Genomic DNA, 25,048 nt, shown 5'->3' with positions numbered 1-25,048 from the left:
AGCCCCGAGCACAAGAGCTGGCACTGAGGAGCGCAGGAGCCTCGAGCTTGGAGTCCCCAAGCCTGGAGCCCCGAGCCCCAGCGCTAGCCTGGTGGAGCGCAAGAACCTAGAGCCCCAAGTCTTGGAGCTAGAGCCCTGAGCACAAGAGCTGGCACTGCGGAGCGCAGGAGCCTCAAGCTTGGAGTCCTCAAGCCTGGAGCCCCCGGAGCACAGGAGCCTGGAACCCCAAGCCCCAGCGCTGGCACGGTGGAGCGCAGGAGCCTGGAGCCCCGAAGCCCCTCGGATCGCAAGAGATCAGCGTCCGAGCGCTGGAGTTCGGAGCTTGGAGTCCCGAGCCCCGCTGCCCAGAGAGTGGTTCCTCGGAGCCCGGAGCGCTGCAGCCCGGCTCTGCTCTGGGGGTCTCGGCTCCAGCGGTCCCGCTTTGGTCCTGCTGGCGCTGGCGCCGAGCCTCCCCGGGCCGGATCCGAGCCGCCTGAGCTGGGCCGGCCCGGGGGCCTCCACCTCTCCTGCCCAAGGCCCCGGTATCCCCACCGGGCCCCTGGCCCTCGCCGCCGCCCCGCGTACTCAACCTTCCGCCCAGCCCGCCGGCCACGCCTACTATGCAAATTACCCGCTCGCCTCTCAGCCAATAGGAAGTCATTGTCGGCCCGCCCCTCTGCAGATGCAGCCAATGGGAGCGTCGTGAGGCGTGGCCTCTCAGCCCTGCGCGGGTGGTAGGCCCCTATGCCTGGTCCAAGGACCGCGCGGCGCGTTCGTTTCTGCACGTCTTCCTTCTGGGCGGAACCACTTCCCCGGGGATGGGAGGGGGGTTGCCTCCAGAATGAACCCATCCTCCCCACCTGTCTGACCAAACCGCGCACTCCAGAAAGGCTGAGAACAAAGAAACAGAGGGAGGCGCGGCCCATAGGCCCCATCCAGGCCGAGGCGGGGAAGGCGACGGAGGGCCGGCGTCCCCCTAGGCTAGCGCTGTGGTACGGACCGCGTCCGACAGCCACGCAGGGCCATGAAGACGGGGTCGTTAGGCACGTAGCCACCGGCGCCGCGCACGTACGCAGGGCCCCGCCCCCCGCTCCGCGGTGCGCGCGCCGCTCGCCCCTGCTGAACTGCGCTCTGGAGACCCGACGCAGTACCCCCGGCTGCCGCGCTGGGGCGCCACAGCGCTACGAGACCTCAGCGGGTCCCTTTTGACCGCAGCCAGCTTCCTGCCTGCATCCCGGCCCCTTTCCCATCTCCAACCTCCACTGCGGTCCTCCGCTGCTGTCCTGCCTCCAGGCCTTCCCTCCCGGGTCCCCATCTCCAAACTCGACACCCGTTCTGTTCTCCGTCCTTGCTCTCCTTCCCAGCCTCCTCTTCCCACTTTTCTGTTTCTAGTAACAGGCTCCTGCCTGGGATTCCTTTGCCTACATTTAGCCTGGCCTTCAAGGCCCACTCCAGTCTTGGGCGGTTATCTTTCCAGGTTGCCACTGGCAATGCACTAAGGAGGAGGCCCATCTGTGGGCTGCCCAGCAACGGACACTGTCCCACTCTGCACCGCCCCTTGATCCTGCACCACTCCCCACCTGTCGGGGTTCTCAAAGTTGGGGATAACATCTCAGTGTTATTACAGAAATTGTTCTGAGCCCAGAAAAGGTCACCCTTCTCTGGAGAAGCTTGTGCCCAAGGCCCCTCCTCTCCCCCCCAAGTGGAGACCCCCCAAGACCCTCCCCAGTGCACGGTGCATGGTAGGGCCTCTGTGCATGTTTGAGACTCTGTTCTGGTCCCTGAGCTTTTCTCACCCATCCTCTTAGCTGTTCTGCAAAACAGTCCCAAGAGGCTCAAATTTCATGGAAGGAATTCCCCGAGGGGGACTCACTTGTCCAGGAGGAGTCTAAATCCCTCTCACAGTCAGCCCCAAGCCCTGACACACATCTGTGGCCAGCCAGGCCACTTCTCCCCTGGAAAGGGAGGGTATTGCCTTTAGCCTCTGCCCTTCCTTGTGCTTCCTGGGAGAGGTAGGTACCTCCAAAGTGCATGTGGGATGCACCGTAAGGCACCATCCCTCCCATTTTGGCTTCTCTTGGTCTGCTGGCATTTAGCACAGTGCCTGGCATGCAGGAAGTGATTCATAAATACTTAAGCCAGGTGGTCTCCAAGGCACAGTCCCCAGCCTTCCTTGGCTAATACACCCTTCTCCACATCTTTGGCAGCTCCCCCCCACCCCAGGCCAGCTAACCACCCTGGAAGGAAAACCACTGTCTCCTTCAGGAAGGCCTAGGTGTTGGTCTGGCCCTGCCACCCCCCACCCCCACCCCAGGGGTGGGGCTTAGAGGGCATCTTCCAGCAGTGGAAAATAAGCTTCCTGAGGGCAGGGATGTTGCCTTTTTGCCTTTATCTCTGGGCCTGGCAAGCCATGCTGTTGGTCAGTCGGACCCCACTGGGGGTTTTCTTGGCAGTGATACTACAGTGGTTCACCATTGCCTTCTCCAGCTCCTTTGACAGATGAGGAAACTGAGGGAAACAGGTTGAAGTCACTTCCCCTAGTTAACCAACTAGGAAGTTTCTGAGGCTGGATTGAAATCAGGTCTCTGGGACTTCAGGCCCAGTGCACTATTCACTTGGACACTCAGCTGCCCCTGCAAACAGCAGGTGCTTCATAAATGCTTGTTGACTAAAGTCAGTGGATATATGCTGTGAAGTAGGTCATTTCAGAGACCAGGCAATGGTGAGGTGGGGCAAGGAGGATGAGAGTCAGAAGAGAGCCTTCGGGGCACGGGGGAAGGGAAACACTTAGCCAGGGCCTGGGACAGACTGAGAGTTAGGTAAAAGTTAGTGATCACGACCACGGCCATCAAATAGTAAATGAGAGGAAACAAGCCTTTAATAGGTGTCTACTGCGTGAGGGCTGCTAGGTGGGAAGTCACGGCACCTTGTTTGCCTCAGTTTCCTCATCTGTCAAATGAGCTGGAGAAGGCAATGGTGAACCCCCCCAGTATCTTTGCCAAGAAGACCACAGATGGGGTGACGGAGACTGGGACGTGACTGGCCAGCAAACACTTCGATCCTTACAATGACTTCAGGAGGAAACCGAGGCAAACAGGTGGAGAGACGGTGTGAGGCTGGCTGGGCTCTGTCCGTCCTCTGGGCTCCTTCGCAGCTCAGCCGGGCCAGGCTCTGGTGGGGAGCGGCTCCCCGCTTCAACGACTAGGCACACACCAGACGCATAATTAATGCGGTGGGTGGAAAGAGACAGGAAAGATCTCAGCCCCGCCCCTTTGGCCACGCCCTCTCGCAGCCTGGCCCCGCCCTCGGTCGCCCTTCCCCCTCGCTCCCCTCCGCCCCGTTCCTCCCGCTGCTTCTTCCGCCTCATCCCCTCCTCTCCCCACAACTCTAGAGGAAGCCTCATTCTGAACGCCCCTGCCCTCCCCCTCGTTTCTGCGCATGCTCCTGCCAGGGGAGGGGAGGGCGGGAGAGCCCGAAGTGGCCTGTGCCATTTCTCTGAGAAAGTGGGGGAGGATGGGACGGGCCGTACTATCCCGTAGAGGGGGACGCCGCCCGGAGCTGTCCGGACCATTCTACCAGGAAGGGGGGGCATTGAAGGCCGTATCTTTAAGGGGCGACGCTCCTTCGCGGCATTTCCCCTCTGTGACTTCTATCGGGAAACCTCGAAATCCAGGCAAAGTCTAGGTTCCCACACCATGGTCCCGTCGGCAAGGTCCACGGCCTTTCTTCTTCCGCCGCGCCTCCCTCCCCCCCTCCCGTGTCTTCATGGATCCGCCCAACGGGTGGCGAAGGCGGGGACACCCCGGAAGTAGGCTCAGTGTGCTTCCGGGTCGTGAGCGCGCTGGAGGCGAAGGCGACGGCGACGGCGACGGCGACGGCGGGGATCTGGGCGGCCGCGGCCAGGGCCTAGTTGGGCAGCAGGAGCCGGGGCGGAGCCAGTGGGAGCGGGAGCCGGACCGGGCCGGAGTAGGGCACGGCGGAGCTGGGGCAGCACCGTGGTCGGTGAGTGCCAGCCTCCGCGCGCGTGGCCCCGCAAGGGAGGCCCCGGGGCGGGGGGGGGGCGGGCTGGGGGAAGCTGCGCCCCAGTCGGTGAGCCTGGAGGCGCCAAGGCTGAGGAGGTCAGAGGCCAGAGGCCGGGCGGGGCCGCGGCGGGGGCCGGGGGACCGGCCTGGAGGCCCAGAGCTCCTCTGGCGGGGGCAAAGGCGCGGAGGAGGGAGCTGAGGCTCCGTGTCCCCGCAGGGCCGCCCCCGATGTCCAGCCATGGATGACGACAGCCAGGACGAGCTCATCAACAGGAATGCGGCGGCCCGAGGAGGCCGGGCCCGAGGCCCGGTGGTCAGCGAGGCGGGTGAGGCCAGGGCCGAGCTGGGGATGGGGGAGGCAGGGACGCCCGCCCGGGACAGGCCAGCTCAGCATCCTTGTGTCCGTTCAGATGACAGCAGTGATGTGGGGCCCAGCGGAGAATCCGGGGAAGACACTGGGAGCGAGGAGGATGGAGATGATGGGGAGGAAGGCTCGGGTAAGCTCTGCACCCAGCGCCCACCCTCGCCTTGCTTAGGCCCAAGCTCTGGGCGGGGCCCTGGGGGGCAGAGACCCAGGCCCAGGAGGGGCTCCTGGCCAGCGCAGCCTCCCTTTGTTTCCTTTCAGACTGGTACAGCCCCCAGGACGATGAGGACTCGGTGGAGGAGCAGGAGGTGGAGCGCCCCAAAGCCCAGCCGGCCCTCCCCGCTAGGGCCGGGGGCAACTCCGAGGAGGACGCCGAGAGCTGCCCCATCTGCCTCAACGTGTTTCGGGACCAGGTGGTGGGCACCCCGGAGAGTTGTGCCCACTACTTCTGCCTGGACTGCATAGTGGAGTGGTCTAAGGTGGGGAGGGTGCAGCAGGGGGCGTGGGGCAGCCAGGGTGGCTGACCCCAGCAGGGAGGTCTGACCTCGCATTCTTATTCCACTCTTTGTAGAATGCTAATTCCTGCCCTGTGGATCGCATCCTCTTTAACTGGATTTGCATCCGGGCAAGATTTGGTGGCAAGGTCCTGAAAAAGGTAAGTACCAGCATGCTGTAGGTCTTCTCCTCTGGGATAGCTGGGAGAGGCCGTTGGCAAATCCCCACTCCCTCCACATGGGGCATCGAGAATGCCGCGTCAGCACCTACAGAACAGCTGAGAGGGACCCTGGGACCGCTGGCCTCCAGCCCTGCTGCTGAGCACAGCCGGGGACATGTCTGGATGACCGAAAATGTTCACGTCTCTTGTCAGATTCCCGTGGAGAGTAAGAAGGCCTGTCGGGCTGAGGAGGATGAGGAAGATCCCACCTTTTGTGAAGTGTGTGGTCGGAGTGACCGAGAGGATCGGCTGCTCCTCTGTGACGGCTGCGATGCTGGGTGAGTGTCAGGCTGGGAGTGGCTGCCTCTCTTGTGGGGGTGGGGAATGGGCCTGGAGTGTTCCTGAGGGTACCTCCTCACCCCAGCTCAGTCCATCAGATCGTGGGAGTCCAAGCCCATTCTCCCTCCAGTGTTTCCTGTGGCATTCAAGGCCTGCTCTGCCTTTTCCACTGGTGCTCTGCTGTCTACTCAGGCTTATTTTGTGCTTCTCCATCCTGCATGTCTGTCAGGGCCCTTCCTGTGCTGCCTTCGGCAAGCTTCCATCGATCGGGTCAAAGCCTGGGTGGAGGTGGGAGGCAGAGGGGCACAAAGGACTGTTAGCCCCATAGGCCTGTCTAGGTGACTTTCTCAGGACTCAGAGTGCTGTGGAGGTGTATCTGCTCTCTCGATTAGGAGATAGCAGCATTGCCAATGTGAAATTTCCTTGGGAAGGATTTGCTTCTGTTTGTAAGGCGGTTGGTTGGCTATCTGACCACATGACCCAGGCCCATCCTGGGTACTCTCTTCAGCTGGCACATGCTTGACTTAACCAGCTAGGCCCGGGGTTTGTGGTGGTCAGCATCCCAGGCCTGCCAGGGCCCTGATGGCAGATGAGCCCAGTGAGGAGTATGGATTCATCTGGGTTCACACAGCCACTGGACTACCTGAGGCAGGGTTCGTGACTGAAGCACGTTCCTCTTTGCTGCTGGTGTGGGTTGGAATTCAGAAATGTGTTTGTCTGGGGAAAGATTTATCCACGTGAGCCGCAGCATCAGAACCCTTTTCTGACTTGGTGCATTTCTGTCTCAGCAAAGGGTGAATCATAAGGGCCTGGGCCCCCCAGCTGCCCCTCAAACCCAGGGATGTGACCTCAGTTTCTTCAGACTTCCCTGGTGGGCGGCTTGGGAATGGGGACAAGGTTAGGCTGAGGTGGGGTCTCTGTGCCCTTGGGCTCCCCCACACAGGGACTCACAGCTTCATCCTACATCCACAGGTACCACATGGAGTGTTTGAACCCCTCCCTGAGCGAGGTGCCTGTTAATGAGTGGTTTTGTCCTGAATGCGTTGCCACAGCTGCCCCAGCGGTGCCCCCTGCTGCCACCACCGGTAATTCTATAGCTCTTTGTGGCTTCACCCCCACCCCTGCCCAGGCCCACTAGGAGACTCGTGTGACCACAGGAGTGGTCTAAATAGGACACGGGCTCCTGGGGTGAGGGGATGTTCCTGGGATCCAAGTCAGGGGCCCAGACCTGCCTGTAAACAGGTCATTAATGATCTCTCTTCTCCTTGAGACGTGGAACCTGTGAGTGAGGAGGAGGTGGCCTTGCTCCTGGTTGATGTGGTCCCCACCACCAGCCGATTGCGCCCCAGTGTGGGCCGGACTCGAGCTATTGCCAGGACTCGCCAGAGTGAGAGGGTGAGAGCCACCGTGAACCGAAACCGAATCTCCACGGCCCGGAGAATTCAGGTGAGCAGGCAAACGGTCCTTGTGCCAGGCCCAGCAGAGCCCAAGGTAATGATGCCCGGTTCTCATGAAGGACCCATTTTACAGATGAGGAAAGTCAGTGATTTACTCAGGGTCCAGCTGGCAGGCAGTATTTAAGACAGTCTTCTGACACATCTTCCTGAGTATGGTCTTCTAATCTTAGGATGACCCGGAGTCACTGTGCAGGGGACAGGGGAGGCGGGGCAGAGTCATTAGGGAGCTGGTGGCTGTCCTTGACAGGACACTGAGCTGAGTTTCCCAGAAGGTGATGGGTACATGGGCATCACGTTATTCCCTTCCATGCAGCCTCAGTGATCTGTGCCTCTTTGCAGACAAGAAAGGCAGGCCCCAAACCTTCCTGGATCAGGGCAATGCAGGAGGCATTTGGGGGCTGAATCAGCCTCTCAGAAGCTGTGAGGTGGAGGGTCTCCGGGGAGGAGATCGCTCTGGGGGTGTTGCTGTAACAGGGCTTCCATGTTGTTCTCTTGTAGCAGGTCCCCAGGTACCTTATGTCATCCCTCCTGGATGAAACCATCGAGGCTGTGGCCTCTGGCCTGAGCACTGCTGTGTATCACCGGCCTTTGACTCCTCGGACCCCAGTCAGACGGAAGAGAAAGACAGGCAAGGAGACTCGAGGGCCCTGGGAGGTAGAGCCCTGGTAGTCCCAGCTGGCATGGGAGGCAGGCTTGTTGTCTGCCTGCTGAAGCCCTTGGGGCTCCTTTTCTGGCCCAGGGATATAGCATCCTTGAGTGCCGTGCTTTGTGGGCCTTCAGTACAGGAGCCCCTGTGGTGCTGCTGAATAGCAAGGACCCCCTCCTCTTCCTCCGAGCAGTCCTGGTGAGGAGCTGGCCGGCATGGGCCCTGCAGTTTGCTGCATCACAGAGGGGGCTCTGAGAACTCCCAGAAGCACACCTGCCCCTACCAAGCTGGCTGTCCCTGCAGGCAGGCCCCTCCGCCATCGGGCCACTCAGCTTTTGGGTTCTGAGAATCTCAGATCCCTGCCTTTGGGTCTCGTTTCTTCAGGGAGAAGGAGGAAAGCGTCTGGGAGAAAGAGAGCACCATCCAAATCGTCAGCACGAAGCAAGACTTCTGGGACACGGCCCAAGAGACGCAAGTCCCGAGTGAAGAAAAGGAAAGGGCAGGGAAGCCGGGTACGTGCCCGTCGTCCGTGGGAGGTCCCCAGGGCCTACTTCTGTGCTTGTCATCAGGATGGCTGGTGTGGACAGAGGCCCCTGGTTGTCTTTTCCTTTCTGGGGCTGAGCATGTTAAAGGAGGGGCATCCTGGGGTGGCGGGGCCAGTTCCTCATCCTCAGCAGGCAGATTAGGATGCTTGAGAGTTGAGTCCCACACTCTGTGCGGCTTCCTCCAGGACTCAGCCTGCTGGGCATCTTAGGGAAGATCTGGCCTGTGAGGAGGAAGCCTAAGCAAAACCAGCTGCAGCTGACTCAGAGGAGCCCATCTGCTTTGTCTGTACCTACCAGCCCTCTCTGTCTTCCCTGTCACCTGTGCCTGCTTTGACTCGTTGCAGGACTCAGATCCCCTTAGCTTGGGCACCAGCAGTCACTTGGTTTTTCCTTCTTTTTCACGGCTCAGGTGAAAACTGAAATCACTGCTCGTTCTCGCATCGCCAGGACGCTAGGCCTCGGGAAACCCTTGCGCAGTGCCTCCATCCCTTCCGTGTATAAGCCGGTTGAGCCCTCCCTGGGCTTGCTGCGAGCAGACATTGGAGCAGCTTCCTTGTCTCTGTTTGGAGATCCTGATGAGCTGGACCCCTGTGATAGGTATACACTGACTCACTCCCCTCAGAGACCAAGCCAGGCCATGGGGCTTCTGGAGACCAGCAAGGGTGGTGACATTGTGGAAATAATGGAGATTGGCCCCTTTAGCTCGCTCTGGGGCTGGTTGTGGCATGAGGGTGAAGATGTCTCCCCTATGCCTCACAGAGTGTCCAAGCTGGCATCCATCTGGGCCAAGTTGGTCCTGGGCAAGCTTCTGCCTCTTGGGAGCAGCTACCCTGATCCCCAATGGAGCCATCCAGAGCAGTGCCTTTCCCACATGTCCCCCCAGAATGTCCCCTCCAGACCTTCCCTAGCTTAGGAGAAAGCTTCCCCTGCTCCCTTCTGGTATGGTGGCTCTGGCACCACCCTCATTCTAGACAGCCTGAGACTTCGTGTCACGTTGTGCCTTCTCATGGCCGTTAGAGCATCTAAGCTCTGGCCTTATCTCTTTTCTGATCTTTTCATCATTTTTACGAATGACTTGGATGACTGCCAAGAAGCCGAGGAATAGGCAGGCATCCTGTTGGGCCAAGGCTCATGATGGAGAGAGAAGGGGCCAGCCTGCCCTTGACCTTGGTTTGCTGCCAAGGAAGGCTCAAGGGCCAGATGAATGGGAAGGGTCTTGGCTGATTGCCTGAGGCATCAAGCTGGTGCTGCCTGGCAGTGGGATGGCATTCCCCTTGGCTGGCTCAGAGAGTCCAGGATATGGGACATAAAGGTTGTCTCAGGGTCTGCCCTTCCAGGCTACGTTCTCACCCAAGTGACTGTGCCCTGAGGGACCTTGGGATGATGTCCTACAAGTACCAGAGAAGAGGTACAGGGCTATCCCATGGAGACTTCAGAAGGCAGATGCCAGACCCAGCAGGATCTTGGCCAGGGCCTCATCCTGGGGCATCCAGGAAGGGCAGTCACCTGTGGCTGCAGCTCAGGCCCCTTGGTCAGACAGGGACTGCTAAGCCCTTGTCATTTCTTCTGTACTGTGTGTGTTTCCAGTAGTGAAGAGCTCCCAGCAAACCAGGTGTCTCCTCTGAGCACCAAGAGGCAGATTCTTTCCCAGTCGGCCCTCAGATCTCATCAGCCTGTGGCTAGACCCATTTCTGTGGGACTTTCCAGGTAAGGGGATGGGAAGAGGGCAGCACCTACTATGTATCAGCTCAGTGCCCACAACAACCCTGGGAGGTTGGTGCTGTTGCCTCCATTTTACAGTTAAGGAAACTGAGGCAAACTGGTTAAGTGACTTGCCCAGGGTCCCACAGTCAGTGATACTATCTGCCAAGCACTGGGGTTACAAAAAGAGACAAAAGACAGTCCCTGTCCTTGAGAATCTTACACTGCATTGGGGGCACAACAGACAAACATGAGCCACAGACCAGCGAATGAGAAATAGCAAGAGTGCCCACCTTTAGTGGGGTCAGGAAAGAATTCCTGTAGAATGTGGGACTTAAAGGCAAACAGAGAATGTCAGCAGCTGGCAGGTGGAGGCTGGAGGCACAAAATCCAAGACGGAGTATTGGGAGGAGAAAGTCACTGAGTCAGGGCAAATTGTCAGGCCTTCACTGTGGGGGCCGAGTGGAGTACACCCTGGAGGCTGTGCCCAGGGAGAGAAGAGCTTCACCTTTGGCACCATCTCAGGTTTGGGGCTGAGAGACCAGGAGCAGTTCAGATGCACCGAGACTGTGAGTCTAGGGGAAGGAGGAGGAAGAAGGAAGTTGTCTGAGACTGGATCTGCACTCTTCCTGCCCTCCCCCACTCCAGCTGGTGAGCATTGGTGAGGGGGCGTGGCTCTCACCCACTGGCTGGCACCCCTGCCCTTGGGGCTCAAGAGCAGAGGAGCAAAGGGCACCCCATTGTGCTTCTTCTGGCCATTGTGAGTTACGCCTTGTCTCCACTGCCTGCCAATCAGGAAATGAGTTGAGGAACACATCGGAAGCCCAAGCAGCTGGAGTCTTGGGCAGGGCCAGCTGACCCTGGGGAGACTTGAACAAGCTGCCCTTGATAGCTGGTCCATTTCTGCCCCGGGCCCTCTGGGCCACTAACAAGCATGACCGAGTATAGTCATCATGGTGATGATGGCTAACACTGATTAAGTGCCTAGCATACACCAGGCATGAGGCTAAGTCCTTTACAGATATCATCCCATTTGAGCCTCATGCAACAGCCTTGGTGTCTAGGTGTTGTCCCCATTTTACAGATGAGGAAACCTAGGCATCAGCTAAATGACTTGCCTCTGGTCCTAGAGCTGGTAAGTGTCTAAATCTGGGCTGTGGTGTCCTCTAGGGGCCTAGTGTGGAGAGGTCTCTGAGCTCAGCAGGCACAACCAGCCAGCCGTTTGGGGTGTCTTCTGCTGGAAAGGGGGGAAGTGTGGTCTAGGTTTGGGTGTCCTTGCAGCACAGTTTGGGGTTGGCCTCTGCTGCCTCTGAGGGCCTGTCCTGGAGCATCAGAAAGGACAAGGTGAGACTGGGGAAGAGGACAGAGAACCAAGGATCCATGGCAGGTTGGAACAGCCCTGCACAGAAAACAAGGGGCCAACTGCTATTGGCATATGCCATTGGATTTGCAGAATACGCAAAGTAGGAAGGAAGAGGAGGCCTCTGAACATCTAAGCCCATCTAAACTTACAGGCCAGAAAGGTAGCCAAACCCTACAAAGATTTGATGGCACAGATCCCCTCTGAGGCAACCTCTGCCATTCCCTGGAGACCAGGAGCTGCTTCCTCCATATATGATCCCACCTCTCAAATGCGGTCCTTTCCCAACACCTTTGTTGGTCACACTGACCATGGGTGTCTCTGTTGCCTTTTGGGTAATCCACAGTGTTTAGGTCTGGACGCTGGTGTTGAAGACTCCTGGCCTAGCAGCATCCTTGAGCCTGTGCCTGTGGAAAGGGCAGGTGTGTGCTCTAGGGGAGAATTTGAAGTCACGAAGATCCTGGCTTTTGCTGGACTTGCCCTGTGAACAGAATGCTGCTGTGTCCTTAGCCTGATGAGCACACTGCCACCCCCACCCTCACTTCTCTGGGACAGCAGGAGCAGTGTGGTGATTGTGGCTTTCTCTGAGGTCTGTGTGGCTCTGCTGTGCACACACCCACTAGCAGGTGCCAAAGAACCTGTTATGAAGGCTGCCTTCAGGCCAGGAGCATGGAGGATCCTAATCCCAAAATGATAGAGGACATAAGCTTTGCTGTTTAACATTCAGTTGGAGGCTGCTGCCCTCCCTCCGTCCACACACCTGCCCCAACATCTCAGGAAGGGTGTAGACCCTGTTTGCCTAGTTTCCACCTCACCCTCACAAAAGGGCCCAGGTGCTTACAAGCATTCGTGCAAACATGCCCTGGGATCAAACTAGGAGGAAGTGGCCAAGCTGGTGCTTGCCGCTCATCTCCCAGTGAGGAGGACTCAGAGTCCTAATAGTGTCAGGGGTAGAATGATCCCACTTCTCTGGTAAACTTGAGTGAAGGGGGTTTTTGAGCCCGTTGGACTGTGTACAATCGATAGCAAGGTTCATCTTTTCCACTAGCTTGGCTTGAGGTTTCTAGGATCTTTTAGTCTCTTTGTAAGGATAGTGGAGAACTGTGCTTTATCCACTTCCCAGTTTCTGCAGGAACAGCTCCCTCAAATCGGCCCCTAGGGGGTAGTGGAGCTGTGCCTCTTAGCTCTGCTCTGACAAGGGCTGACTTGACAGGATCCCTGTCTTTGGTCATCAGTCCCTCATTGGCTAAGACGAGGTGGTTTTCAGTCCTAAAGAAAGGCCCATGGCAAACCCAGCTTGGCACTGACCAGCTGAGGAGATCTTGACCCTACCCTTGCTTTCTCTCCTGCCCCCCTATAGCAGATGCCAGGTCAGCTTCGGGGTCATTGTCTTGCAATTCTTTGCTTGTCCTAATGTAAAATGATGTTCCTGGTGTAAAATGACCAGGGGGTCTTATGAAAGGAAGCTTTTTTCTGCCTGTGGACACATAAGAAGAGTTGACCCTAATCCAAGATGAGCCATTGTCTAGAAAGCACGGCCAGAGAAAGTCCCATTGGCCACTGCCCTGGCACAGCAGTTGAGAGTGTCAATAAGCTGGAGAGAATCTAGAGGAAGGCAGACAGGATGGCGACAAGCATTGATTAAGTACCTACTGAGTGCCAGGTATCACAAAGAAGGGCAGAATCCTAGACCCTGCCTTCCAGGAGACATGCAGACAGTTCTGGACAGGACCAGTTAGAGAGCATCAGCAAAGGGGAGGCCCCAGCATGGAGGCGACCAGGAAACCAAACAGCACTGTTGTGGCACCCTGCTCTCCCCCCAGGCCTTCTGCATTTAGGGTCCCTTGTCTTGTCCGCCTGTGGGCTCCAGGGTGGGGCACTGCTTGTGTTGTAGAGACTCAGGAGGCCTATTCTTTGCCAGTCGTGGTCTGGTGGGAGTGAAGGACATCCAAACCTCAGAACTGTGTGACTTCCCATGCACTTGGTATGAAAGGGCTATAACCATGTGGCTCCAGAGGGGCCATGCTGGCCTGGGCCTGGGCCATCCTCACAGCTCTGGCTCTCCTGTGCCCAGGATGCAGGCACCATCCTGTGCTTTCACAGGGTAGCTAGGTCTTGTGAGGTTGCCAGCAGCAAAAACTTCTTACCTGTCTTTATGGCTTCAGAAGGAGTGTTCCTGTTTCGGTACCTGAGCAAGATGTGGAGGTGACTCCTGTCCCAGACCTCTTGGGGAGCATCCTGTCTGGGCAGAATCTCTTAATGATGAGTGGCTCCGATGTGGTCATCAATCGAGATGGTTCTCTCACAGCTCGGAAGGCAGGTAAGGAAGACCTGGTCAGTTTGAGCTAGACACCGGCCTGGGGGCCAACGTGGCTGCCTTATGCAGCCAGGCACAGGCCAGGGACACTCCAAAGGCAGGAAATGCCACTGACAAACGTCATTGAAACAGTTGTTAAGGGTGGGGTAGCATTGCAAATGTTCAGGGGCTAAGGAAAGCGGTGAGTACTTGGGAATTGGAGCAAGTTGTAAGTGTGTTCTCAGAGGATGACTTGCCTGGCTCTGCCCACAGGACTGTTGAAGGGCATCTAGTCTGGGCAGGTGTAAGCAGTACACAGTTGAAAATGAGCATGATGAAATAAATCCCCAAATTCTGACAAACGAGCAGTCAGTGGCCTCCTTTACATCTTCTCTTTTTCAGCCCCGATTTCCTTGCAGAGAAGCTCGGCTGCTAAGTCCCAGGAAGATGGAGAGGCCAGGAACAGGGGTAGTATCCAGCCCAGGACCTTGCAGTCGGGGACTTCAGCCACCCAACTCAGTTCAGATGTTTCTGAGCATTTGGGCTTGAACTCATATGGGGGGGCTGCCACCAGTATACTCTCTGCTTCCTCCTCTTCCTGCCTTGGGGCATTAGAGAAGTCTGTGAGCCCTTCCTCAAGTGTGCCCAGAAAGGCAGCTGTGAAATTAGAATATTCAATGACCCCTCGCCCAGTTCAGACACAGAACTTGGCAAGTAGGAACAAACTAGGTTTAAAACCAAATGAACCACCTCAGCTGAACGGAGACAACAAACGTCCTGTGTCGGTGACATCTGAGTCCCCTAAGATTTTGAAAAGGACAGCGATAGGACAGCCCCTCCCACCAGCCCCTAGGAGGATCAACATCTCAGAGCTTCCCAGGATACCAAAGATGAAGAGAGAAGGTGGCAGTGGCAGCGATGGCCATGTGGATTCCATACCCACAGGTGGCAATGGCGCAGACATCCCCAGCTCCTGCATCAACCGGCTGACTGGCCGGGAAGGCACAGGCCAGCCTGCCCGAGGGGGTCGCATTGAGAACAAGCCCAGCAGCCGTGACTCCCAGGAGCCCAAGACGCACTCGAGTGGCGGGAGTGGCGGGGGTGGCGGCGGCTCCTGCACCAGTGCCAGTGGCCCTGGCTCCCACAGTAGTCTTGCTCCATTTGGACCATCCCGAGGCAAGGGTCTGGGCTCCTCCTTCGAAAGCTTTAGAATTAACATCCCAGGGAACACGGCACATGCCAGCAGGCTCCCAAACCCTGGCTTCTGTAACACTTTCCGGCCAGTTGACAATAAGGTCCAGCGTAAGGAGAACCCTTCGCCCCTTTTCTCAATCAAGAAAACCAAGCAGATAAAAAGTGAAATCTATGACCCTTTTGACCCCACAGGGTCAGATTCAAGCTCTCCCAGCAGCAGTCCTGAAAGGCTTGGTGCAAGCCTCCTGCCCTCCGAGATCACCCGCACCATCTCCGTGGACAGTCCAAAGATCCCAACCTTCCAGACTGTCCGCTGTGTGACCTCATACACAGTAGAGAATGTCTTTGGGTCAGGCTCTGAGCCATGCGATGGGCCTTCCTCTAGCCACCCTGAGCGGATCTCCACAGGCACATCTGACCTGGAGAAGATGGAGGAAGAGGAGGAGCCCAGCAATAGCCCCTGTGCTTCCACCACAATACAACGGCGACTGTCAGAGCGGGAGCCTTTGGAAGCAGATGGGCGTGAGCGTCGCAGCACCTTCTTTGACTCAGAGGAGCGAACCGTGACCTGTGTGACCATCGAACCCACCTCACCCTCAGAGGAGGAGGAGGAAGAGGACCGGCCGCTAGCCACCACTCACAGAATTGTTGAGATTCATTCCCCTTCTCGGTCAGGCTCTAACTCAAGCTCACGCAGCCGCAAAAAAGCCAAGCGGAAAAAAACATCCACCAAGGAGTACAAGAAAACTCGGTCCCATTCTCGTTCACGGTCTCACTCCCGGGAGAGAAGTTCACGGTCCACCTCCTGGTCAGTCGAGGAGGACTATGCGAAAAAGCACCGGTTCAAGGCCAAGCCACGGAGGTCATCCAGTGACCGCTCCAGCAGCCACGACAGAGCCAAGAAGAAGCGAGCCAAGGACAAGAGCAAGGAGAAGAGGAAGGGCCCATGGTCCCGGGACCGCCGAAAGTCACGGTCACGCTCAGGGAGTCCTGGCAGTTCTTCTTACGAAGTGTGTGAGAGCCGCAAAAAGAGGAGGAGGAGGTCGAGCTCCCGCGGCCGGGGCCGAGAGGGCTCACGATCCAGCAGCACTGAGAGAGCCCGGAGGCACAAGCATCGGAGACAGAAGAGCTTTGAACGCTACGAGAAAAAGGAGAGGAGCTCCCGGCCCCGAGACAGGAGGAGCTCCCGCTCACGATCAAGGGAAAGGAGAAAATGGAGGTCCCGTTCTCCCTCGGCCTCCAGGTCTAGAGAGCACAAGAGGGCCAGATCCAGGGAAAAGCGGCCCCGCTCTCGTTCCCATTCCAGGGACAGGAAGCAGCCCGGGAAAGACACGTCTCCACCGCCTCTACAGGAGAAGGAGGCCAAGGCAGCTGAGGAGAGCAACCCCCCCAAGCTGTCAGTCCCAGGCCAGGCCGGTACCAGCCAGGTCGATGGGCCACAGGCCCCCCCAGCTACAGAAGAGATGGTGCCCGAAGCCGAAGCCCCAACCCAATCTGAGGCGCCCGAAGAGGTCATTGCTGATGACCTGGACTACGGGGAGACTGTGGAGGCGGAGCACATCTTTGACGACTTCTCCAGTGATGCAGTCTTCATTCAGTTGGATGATATGAGCTCCCCCCCTTCCCCGGAAAGCTCGGATTCCTCCCCTGAGAGGGGCTTCTTGCTTCCCCCAGCTCTGCCTGCGGGCAGTGGCCAGTGCAGCGTAAGCCTCGGACCAATCGCTGCTGCCAAATGCGAGGCTCCCCCTGAACCTCTAGCGCCCTCAGAGGGCCCCCCAGAGGAGGCCCTTCACTCCCAGGGCACCCTCGAGAACCAGGCTGGGGAGATGATGACGGTGGAAGAAGAGGAAGGCCCTGTGGTCAGTGAAGAGGTCATCGAGGCCACGGAATCTGAGATGGAAGTCGTTTCCCAAATCCCTTCGCTGAAATCGAAAGCTTTGGTGAAGAGGGTGACTTGGAACCTCCAGGAGGAAGAGGACAGCATAGTGGGCCCAGAGCCTGAGCCAAGTAAGGATGCCCATGGGGCTCAGACTGGGGTAGGCACCAAACTGGGCATTCCTGTCCACTTCTGGCCCCCTCTCTGTCCACTCTGCCTCTTAGCTACATTCCTCGTTTTGTCCCTTGTCATCCTCCTCAAACTCTAGGCCCCATGTGACCCTGAACGTCCAGCTGCCTCCCTGCCCCCCCCCCCCCCCCCCCCCCCCCCCGGCCTTCATCCTCAGTGACCACATCTCCACTCTCTCAGGAGAGCTGACCAGCCCTCAAACCCACTTTGATGAGAGGCTCAGGTTGCTCTGAGGATTCCCTGGCCCTCAGGTCTTGCGCAGTCCAGCCCCTCCCCTCCCTTCCCTGGGAGCTTTGCCCTCTTGTGATCCCCTTTGACTCACCCAGGCCCCATAGCTAGGAAGTGTCCAAGGCAGGCTTTGTGACTACAGGCCCCGGCTGCTTCTTTCTCCAGGGGCCCCGTTCTACAAGTTGCCAAGATCCCTGGAAGGGACCTGGAAAGCCGAGGATTCGAACTCCAGTCTAAATCAGGTGCAGTCCCGTGAGCCTCCTCCCACCAATTACATGGTCGCTGAGCCCATGTTTCCTGACCTAGATTGCTCTCAGGTTGGTGCCCACTCTGGGGAAGGGCCGCGGGCAGCATCTCACTCCATCTTCCAGGGCCGCCCATCTCACGTACTGCCCATCCCACTCCACGAGTGGCACTCATCTCATCGTCAGCATGCCGGACATGGCCAGGAGCTCGGCTCCTCAGGGGTCTGGGGGGTACTGGGCCAAGCGGGAGGGTGGAGGGGGGAAGTTGTCAGACAAATTGAGAGCGTGTTCTGACTGGTGGGGGTGGTGTCTGTGCAGGTTTACAGCCCCAACATGACTCTGCCCCCGACTCTGCCCCCGAGCTTGCCGCCCTACGCACCAGTCAGCCAGCCCACCGTCCGGTTTATCATGCAGGGCAGCCTGCCCCTTGTGGGCTGCGGGGCAGGACAGAGCCTGGCCCCAGAGCCAGCCATGCTGACTGCAGCCTCCGAGCCAGGCAGCCAGGCTCTGGCCTCAGGAGACGTGGACGAGAAGATTACACCCAAGCCTGCGGCGGCTGAGAAAGCAAAAAATGAAGAGGTAAGTCTGGGGCTGCGGTGGGCTGGGGTGGGGCCAGGGAGGGGTGCCCACATTCTACATCTTTCTGCAGTACATGAAAAAGCTGCACGTGCAGGAGCGGGCAGTGGAGGAGGTGAAGCTGGCCATCAAGCCCTTCTACCAGAAGCGCGAGATCACCAAGGATGAGTATAAGGACATCCTGCGCAAAGCTGTGCAAAAGGTGATGGGGGAAGGAGGTCAGGCGAGGGGTGGGACCCAGGGCAGGGCTGGCCTAGCTAACCGCTGCTCGCCTTCAGATCTGTCACAGCAAAAGTGGGGAGATCAACCCCATGAAAGTGGCGAACCTGGTCAAGGCCTACGTGGAGAAGTACAAACACATGAGGAAACACAAGAAGGCAGCAGAGCCCGAAGAGGAGCCCCATGAAGCAGAGAACTGAGGCCACCGCAGTGGTCAGGCGCCACCTGCCCCAGCCACAGGCACGCAGTGACCAACATTAAATTCTGGGCTGATGAAACCCCCGCCGGCGTCTGCAGGATTTCCTTGGGTCTGGGCCCGTCTCGGTCGCAGCATCAAAGGGGACGGCTTTTTTAATATATATATACATATATACATATGTATAGTAACTATATATTCTATAGACACTCTGTTTTCATTGTGTTCTAATTTATCGAAACATGGATTGTCTTTAGAAACCTCTGAATCAATTGAATACTTGAAACGTGCAGCCTTGAGCCGGTCCGTGCAGAATGGATGCTGGATGTCAGGACAGGCTGGGGCACCTCCGCCGTCCCACTCAGTTACGTTTCCTGTCGGTGACTCCGGGGCTGCCTCTCCCAAGGAAAAGCAGGGGTGGGGAGGGGAGTGTTTGTCCTTTCCCTGGCCCCTCCTAGAGTGCCACGCAGGCTGCTTGTGCAGCTAATGTCTGTTTGAGAACATTTTGTATTTTTTGAGTAGAGTTTGGTGGCTTTAAAGCGTTTGGCTTGTTCTGTCTTCCTTCTTGTTAAGGAATGGTGTGGCAGGGCCCAGACAGCAGGCTCCATCAGGGACACTGAGACCTCAGACCACCCCCTTGCCCGGGCATCCTTGGATCTCATGTTTGCAGCAGTGGCTGCCTAGGCTTAAGCCTAAGCCCCTACCTCTAAACCATTAACAGCAGAGCCCCTCCGTCCACAGCCAAGAGTGGTGGGAAATCAAGCAGGCAGAGATATCTTTGAGTGAACAGTGTCCATCATGATTGGGACAGGGATGAGGTATGGGTGGCCTAAGGAGTGGAGAGATTGGAAGTGGACATGGGGGCATAGAGGGAGGGTGCAGCTCATTTCCCTGGCACACCTGCCCCCACAGAGCAGATGGGAAAGGGGAGGAACACACACCACAACCACAACTGGAACTAAATCGGGTCTTTTATTTTATCCAAGAGGCAATGATAGGGAGCCCCTGAGGACTTGGCTAAGAAGTGAGGTGGCTAGACGTGTGCTTGAGCAGGAAGGAGAGGGACGCAGACTGGCCCTCCCGAGGGCTGATCTACAGCTCCAGGCTTTGGGGCCTGGATATACTATCTCCATGTGGCTTTTTTTTCCCCAGGGGAAGAGACTCTGTCCAGAGGGCACCAAGTCTAGGCAGGGTATTCTGTCTCCATGAGGAAGTTTTCCAGAACTTCATAAAGACTGAGGCTGTTGGAGACCTGCAGGCTGAGGCCCCCACTGTCCAGAGAGGACACACCTTCCTCCCTTTGGACGGCTTCGTGGCACAGCTGGCAGATTCGGGGCACTACCTGGGGATGGAAGGAAGGAGAGAGGAGGAGGAGCCAGGGTGTCTTCACAGCCCATGCCAGGGCTCTCTTTCCAATTGTTGTGTGGCCCCCTGCTCCCTCCTTACCTTCACCAAGATAAGGTTCTTCTCCATGGGCCTTCTGGAGAGAGTCTGCCCAAAGCCCAGGTAGATGGTATAATCAGGAGATGTGCGTCTCCTCTGGTCTCTGTACTCAGCCAGTTCTAGAAAAAATAGGCTTTGAACCAGGACAGCCCTGCCTGCCAGGTCAAGGAGGAGGACCCACAGGGGCCAGGCACCCAGGCCAGGAGCAGGCAGAAAGGTGGAGCTGCAGGGGTCAGGCACCCAGGCTGGGAGTGGGCAGAAAGATGGACTGGCAGGGGTTGGGCACCTGGGCCAAGGGCAGGCAGAAAGGTGGACCCACAGGGGTGCAAGGAGCCCAGACCTGAGCACTGACCCTGGCGGAAGACGGAGAAGTTGAAGATGGGCCTGGCCTCGTTCCGAGGGAGCAGGCGGGGTGGGGGTGGGCTCCCCTCAGATGCCAGGAGACCACTCAGCTCCCAGTACACTTTGCATTTGCCCATTCTCTTGGCCCAAAGGTTCTGGTCCCAAAGTTGCAACTGCAGCCCCGGTCCTATGTGCTGCATCAGTTGCTCGGTATAGTGCACTTGCTTCCGGTCTGCCAGCTCCAGGGCTGCTGGGCTGGGGAAAGCCACAAGCTGCCGGTCCTGGGAGACCCCTGGGGCCGGGCTGGGCCCGCTGGCCACAAAGAGGCAGCAGGTGTGGAGCACAACCACCTGCCTCACTACTTGCCCCTTGTAGAGGATCGTCACATCTAAGCCAGTAGGGAGGGAGCCTGGGGAGGGATGAAGGAGACCAGAGTGAGAGCTGGGTCCTAGGCACCACCCCCAAACCCAAACCCCTTACTCACTGCTCAGGGGAATCTGGGGGGCCGGACAGAAGGCTCCATCCTGAGGTTGGTCAACTTCACTGAGACAGGGAGCAGGCTCTTCCCCTGGGAGACCGAGTGTTCCTGTCTGAGGCCCCCTAGTTGGGGAAGGGGGGCAAGAGGGGGTCCAGGGCGACCTGTGTCCCTCCCCCCGTGTCTCCATGTGCATCCCACATCCCAGGCTTTTAGGACCTTACTCACTTGGGTCTCTGAGAGACGGCAAGGGTCCTGCTTGGACCTCCCAGGGTTCACTGGGGAGGGTCTCTGTCCACTGGGAGAATGGGGCCTCATGCTCTCTCCAGAGCTCTGGGTCAATGTCTGATGGGTGGAGGAGCCAGGAGGTGTCAGGTTACCTCCGTGCCCACCCTGTCTGAGGTATGACCACCCTCCTCCCTCAAGCCCCTGACACTGCTCAGCCTGCCCCACTGTCCATTCATTCCTTGGGTCCTTCTGATGCTTTGTCCCAAGCCGTCCCAGCTGGCTCTCTGCCCTGAGTGGGCCCGTCTGAGTCTCTGTCTGGGTCCCTGCCCTGAGCGGCCCCTGCTGGGTCTCTGCCTTGCTTCTCTGTAGCTCCTCTGTAGTTCCTATGGGTTCAATCAACCTGAGCCATCACACTGGTCTCTGTGTGGTCTCTGTCAATTCTGAGGAGCCAGAAGGCCAGAGGTCAAATCCAGGCTCTGACCTTTTACCAGCTGGGAGACTGTGAACAGTCCTCCCCAGACAGGGACCTGTCACTCCAGGGTCATCCTCATCCTCATCCCATAAAATCCAGCCCCCCCTTGGACCCCTTATCCCCACCCCAGCTCAAGCCTTCATCCCCTCTCCCAGAGCATATCTGTGGACTCTGCCTCCCCTTTCTCACAGGCTCATTGTATCAATGCCAGGGCTCCTTGGTGTCTCCAGGCTCAGCTACAATTCCCACTTGCCATCCCAGGCCCTTGGTCTTCTTATGGAGCCACCACTGCCAACTTCCTCCACACCCTGGGTACCCCCTCCTCCCCTGCCCCCTGCCCCTCCCCACATGGGCAGGACCTCACCCCACAAATATTCAGTGGCCTCTGCCAGACCCTCCAGCTCACTCTGCTCCAGGACCAGTTGGAGGAGGTCAGGACCAGAAACATCTGGGGTTCAAGAGGCCACAGCTCAGGGATCAGGGCCAGGACTTGGCAGCCTGAACCCAGCCCCCCATACCCCACTCCATTCCTAGCCCCTCACCAGCAGCCTGTCCATCCAGGGAGAGGACCTGGAGCCCGGTCTGAAGCTGGAAGGGGACATTGTCAACCATGAGATGTCATCAGGTGAGGGAGTGGGGGACGAGGACATGGGGTAGGGGAAAGGTCAGGGACCAGGACACCTCCCAGAAGGAGGTAGGTGCACTTCCTCAGCCTCCAGATCCTCCCCCAAAATGTGGGGAGCATCTCCTGGCTGGGATGGGGGTGGGGTGGGGAGGAAGGGGCTGTTCAGCCTTGACTTGTCTCGACGGACCTTTGCCACTGCCTTGTCACCTCCAGTTCCTAAAGGACCAGTGCCTGTTGGCTGCTCCTCCCCAGCAGTCCTGTCGACTTCTGGAGAGGGCAAGAGGATCGGTTGAGTGCCTGATGGCCCCATCCCAGAGTGGCCTTCGAGACTCTGCTGTGGGCCCCCTACCTACCTGACTCCCTGGGCCAGGGCTGGCTGAGTGTGAACACCTTGTGTGGGTCCCGCTCGTCCCAGGACCTGTCCTCCACCAGCGTGAACAGCTGGGTGCTCTTCAGGGCACATCGGAAATTGGTCTTCCAGTGGGTTCGCTCTGAGGCCTCTGGCGGCTGAGGGCTACTGCCTTCAGGGTCAGGATGCCACCGACCTCGGGCAATGGCCCAGGCCTGCAAGGGGTAAAGGCAGCAACTGTGAGTGAGTGAAACCAAGCCTCCCAAGCACAGGCCACCCCCCCCCCCAACCCCGGGAGCCCCACCTTGAAGATGCTCACGTCATCCTCGCTAATGTCCTTCCTTGACAGGTGTTTCCAGGGCACCCGGAAACAGGTGCGTGTGGCATCCAGCCAGCCCAGCCCCTGGTAGCGCCCACTGCTGACCTCCCCCAGGAGCCATTCATCAAAGAGTACTCGTTGAGAGCCCCTGCAGGGATGAGTAGTGCAGGGTCAGGGTGGTTGCGGGGGGCCAGGAGGAGGGGGAGCTGAGGGCATTGGGTTCTTCTGCTGAGGGTCTAAGCAATGGACCCTCTTACCTGTTGGCATCCAAAGCCATTGTTTGTTCAGAATGTGGTCTGGGGTGCGCTGGTGAAATGTGGTCACAGGCAGGGTGACTCACTGCTCTTCCAGATGAGGACTCCTTGCACTGTGACCCTACAAAGCCATATAAAGGGGGTAGAGGGTGGAGGGGCGGGGAGGTGAGAAAAGTGGGGACCACTCTTGCCTATGGGACTGATGAGGCCCAGAGAGAGGAAGGCTTTCACTGTTCCCCTCGGTGCCCTGGTCAGACCTCAGCTGCCACCTGTGCTGAGCTCTGAGCAAGATAGGTTAAGAAGGAGGGCCAAGCAGACCAGGAAAGGTCCTGGGGTCCAGGTTACATAAGGAGGGGTCAGTGGAAAGAAGTCAGGCAAAGACTTGAAGACTCCATGTGTGGGAGGTACCCTCGAGGAAGAGGGATGAATTGGAGGACCGCAGGGTTCAAGCAAGAGCTTCCAAGGAGCTGCCTCAGGTGGGGCCTGTTAACATGCGTGTGCAAACCCAGGCATCGTCATCATGTGTGCACACACACTTCATGTGGGGCACGTGGTCTGGGCATTTGATAAACACATCGGTCCCACCACCGAATGTGTGTATCACAGCTTTAGACATGAACATCTCTGCAAAGGAGGAAACTGAGGTGGGGCAGAGAGCAGAAGGAATTGGACCAAGGTTCCACAGCCAGCCAGGGAGTAGCCGGGACCCGACTCCTTTCCCTGTTCCTCTTCCAGAGCCCCTCCCGCCGCTGACTTCTGGGTATGTCCCTGTTGGGGTCCCAACCAGAAAGTGAAACCAGCAGGCCGGGCTTCAGCAGAGATGGCCCAGCAGGGAAGCAGCCGCTGGCCCAGAGACGCTCACCTGTGCCCAGGGGGGTTTTGCTCATTACTCTCTGCCCCTCCGCCTTCTCCCGCTTCCCACCTTGTCTGTCTCTCAGAGATGCCCACCCTGCACACCTTTCAATCCTTCTGGGTCAGTCTCTGTTTCTTCCCTCCCTCTCTGTCTCCTTTCTCTTTCTGTCCTAGTCAGTCTGTCTCTCTCCCTCCTCCCTTCTTCTTCCTTGATCCCCAGTCTCAGTACCTGGAGGCGTTGTGGGCAGGAAATATCAGTCTCCTAAAAGTCCAACCCCTCTCCAGCCTTTTATAGGGATCCCGTGGGGGTGGCGCTTAGCCCTCCTCCTCCAACTAACCCTGCCTGGGAGGAGGAAGTACCCTAGGACTGGAGAGCCCTCTTGGCTCACCCTGGCCTCCTGGAAGTCACGTGGGCCAAAGCTAGAAAGGGAGGGAGAGGTCTGGAGGAGGGGGGACAGATATAACTCTCTCTCTCTCTCTCTCTCTCTCTCTCTCTCTCTCTCTCTCTCTCTCTCTCTCTCTCTCTCTCTCTCTCTCTCTCTCTCTCTCTCTCTGTCTCCTCTCCCTCCTCCCATTCAAAGAGCACGGCCACTAACTCAGAGTGACCTTCACCAAGTCCCTCCTCTCTGGGCTTCAGTTCCCACATCTGTGATGTCAGCTTGGGCTCAATGGTCTTTTTCATCCATTCCCACCTGCTCCTGTCCCAGGGTCGCTGTCCAGCTGATGGAGTGATTGAGAAGCCCCTTTGCCACATTCTCCAGCTCCTGGTTCTCCTCCCCAGACAAGCCCAACATGACTCTCCCACATGCCCTGAGCCTTCCTTCCTGAGGACACTCCTGCTTCTTGATGGGCAGCCCACCATCACCCTGGCTTCTCTGTGTTATCTCTAAGTGTGGAGCTCAGCCCCCTCATTTTACAGTTTGAAACTAGGGTCTGTCCCCAAGCCACAGAAGTTCAGCTGCCAAGGCCGTGGTCCTCAGACGTCCAATTCAGGCCTCCCTCAAGCTGGGGCTTAGTGGATAGACCAATTAACAAGTATTTAAGCTCCAGGCACTGGGAATGAGAGAGAAAAGAACTGAAGTGATCTTTGTCCTCAGGGATATGGGAACAACTCATACTCAGAAAATGTGTTGGGGAGGGAAGAGAAAACATACAAAATCTATATTCCAGATAAACACCAGGCGGTTTTTGGAGGCAGACCCCGAGGGGCTCGGGGCAGAAGAGGGGACATCATGGTGGGCTGGCTGGTGCCTAGTCATGGAGAAACAGGCCACAGTGTGGATGGCTGGGAAGGAAGGCAGGCCTGACTGAGTCAGGGTGTACGGGCTGGGGTGGTTAGGGTGGGACTATTTGAGACATGTTAAGGGCTGAATGACTGGAACTCAGGAGCCAGGTCTTTACCCAGGCTGTGCCTCATGCCAGGCATGCTCTCCCTTCCCTCAGCCTCATGGTTTCCCTGACTTCCTCCAGGACTGTCCCCAAGTGATCTTGTCCATAGCTAGTTTCTCCCCACAGTTGTTTGCATGTTGTCTCCCCATCAGAAAGGAAGCTCCTGAGGGCAGGGATTGTCCCAGGCCTCTCCTGTGCTCATCACTTGGCCAA

At 57.9% G+C, this 25,048-nt stretch overlaps 2 protein-coding genes across 7 annotated transcripts; one reads left to right on the top strand and one right to left on the bottom strand.

Annotated features, from left to right (window-relative positions):
- Positions 1-3,744: 3,744 nt before the first annotated feature.
- PHRF1 (PHD and ring finger domains 1) lies at positions 3,745-18,629 on the top strand. 6 transcript variants are annotated; one of them, XM_072639531.1, is made up of 18 exons: positions 3,745-3,981; positions 4,219-4,327; positions 4,412-4,498; positions 4,627-4,844; positions 4,937-5,020; positions 5,234-5,358; positions 6,332-6,444; positions 6,630-6,805; positions 7,318-7,444; positions 7,847-7,974; positions 8,417-8,604; positions 9,595-9,714; positions 13,234-13,388; positions 13,767-16,565; positions 17,017-17,168; positions 17,415-17,675; positions 17,746-17,874; positions 17,951-18,629. In XM_072639531.1, the coding sequence occupies exons 1-18, from the start codon at positions 3,745-3,747 to the stop codon at positions 18,089-18,091; spliced, it is 5,349 nt and encodes a 1,782-aa protein (XP_072495632.1). In that variant the 3' UTR covers positions 18,092-18,629. The 6 variants fall into 6 exon arrangements, with proteins under 6 accessions (XP_072495632.1, XP_072495633.1, XP_072495634.1 ...); XM_072639532.1 differs by having other exon boundaries at positions 7,315-7,444; positions 9,598-9,714; XM_072639533.1 differs by having other exon boundaries at positions 7,315-7,444; positions 13,237-13,388.
- Positions 18,630-19,040: 411 nt separating this feature from the next.
- IRF7 (interferon regulatory factor 7) lies at positions 19,041-23,658 on the bottom strand. Its single transcript, XM_072639546.1, is given in 12 exon segments — positions 19,041-19,429; positions 19,534-19,649; positions 19,883-20,281; positions 20,357-20,449; positions 20,452-20,472; positions 20,576-20,692; positions 21,412-21,495; positions 21,590-21,635; positions 21,860-21,939; positions 22,026-22,236; positions 22,326-22,488; positions 22,598-23,658. Coding segments are annotated over 12 exon segments (1,509 nt in total). The 5' UTR covers positions 22,618-23,658; the 3' UTR covers positions 19,041-19,270.
- Between the last annotated feature and the right edge of the window lie 1,390 nt (positions 23,659-25,048).

This window comes from Notamacropus eugenii, chromosome 2, assembly GCF_028372415.1.
Source record: "Notamacropus eugenii isolate mMacEug1 chromosome 2, mMacEug1.pri_v2, whole genome shotgun sequence".
NCBI lineage: Eukaryota > Metazoa > Chordata > Mammalia > Diprotodontia > Macropodidae > Notamacropus > Notamacropus eugenii.
The sequence above is the reverse complement of the archived record's forward strand: the minus strand, read 5'-3'. Positions and strand labels throughout refer to the sequence as shown.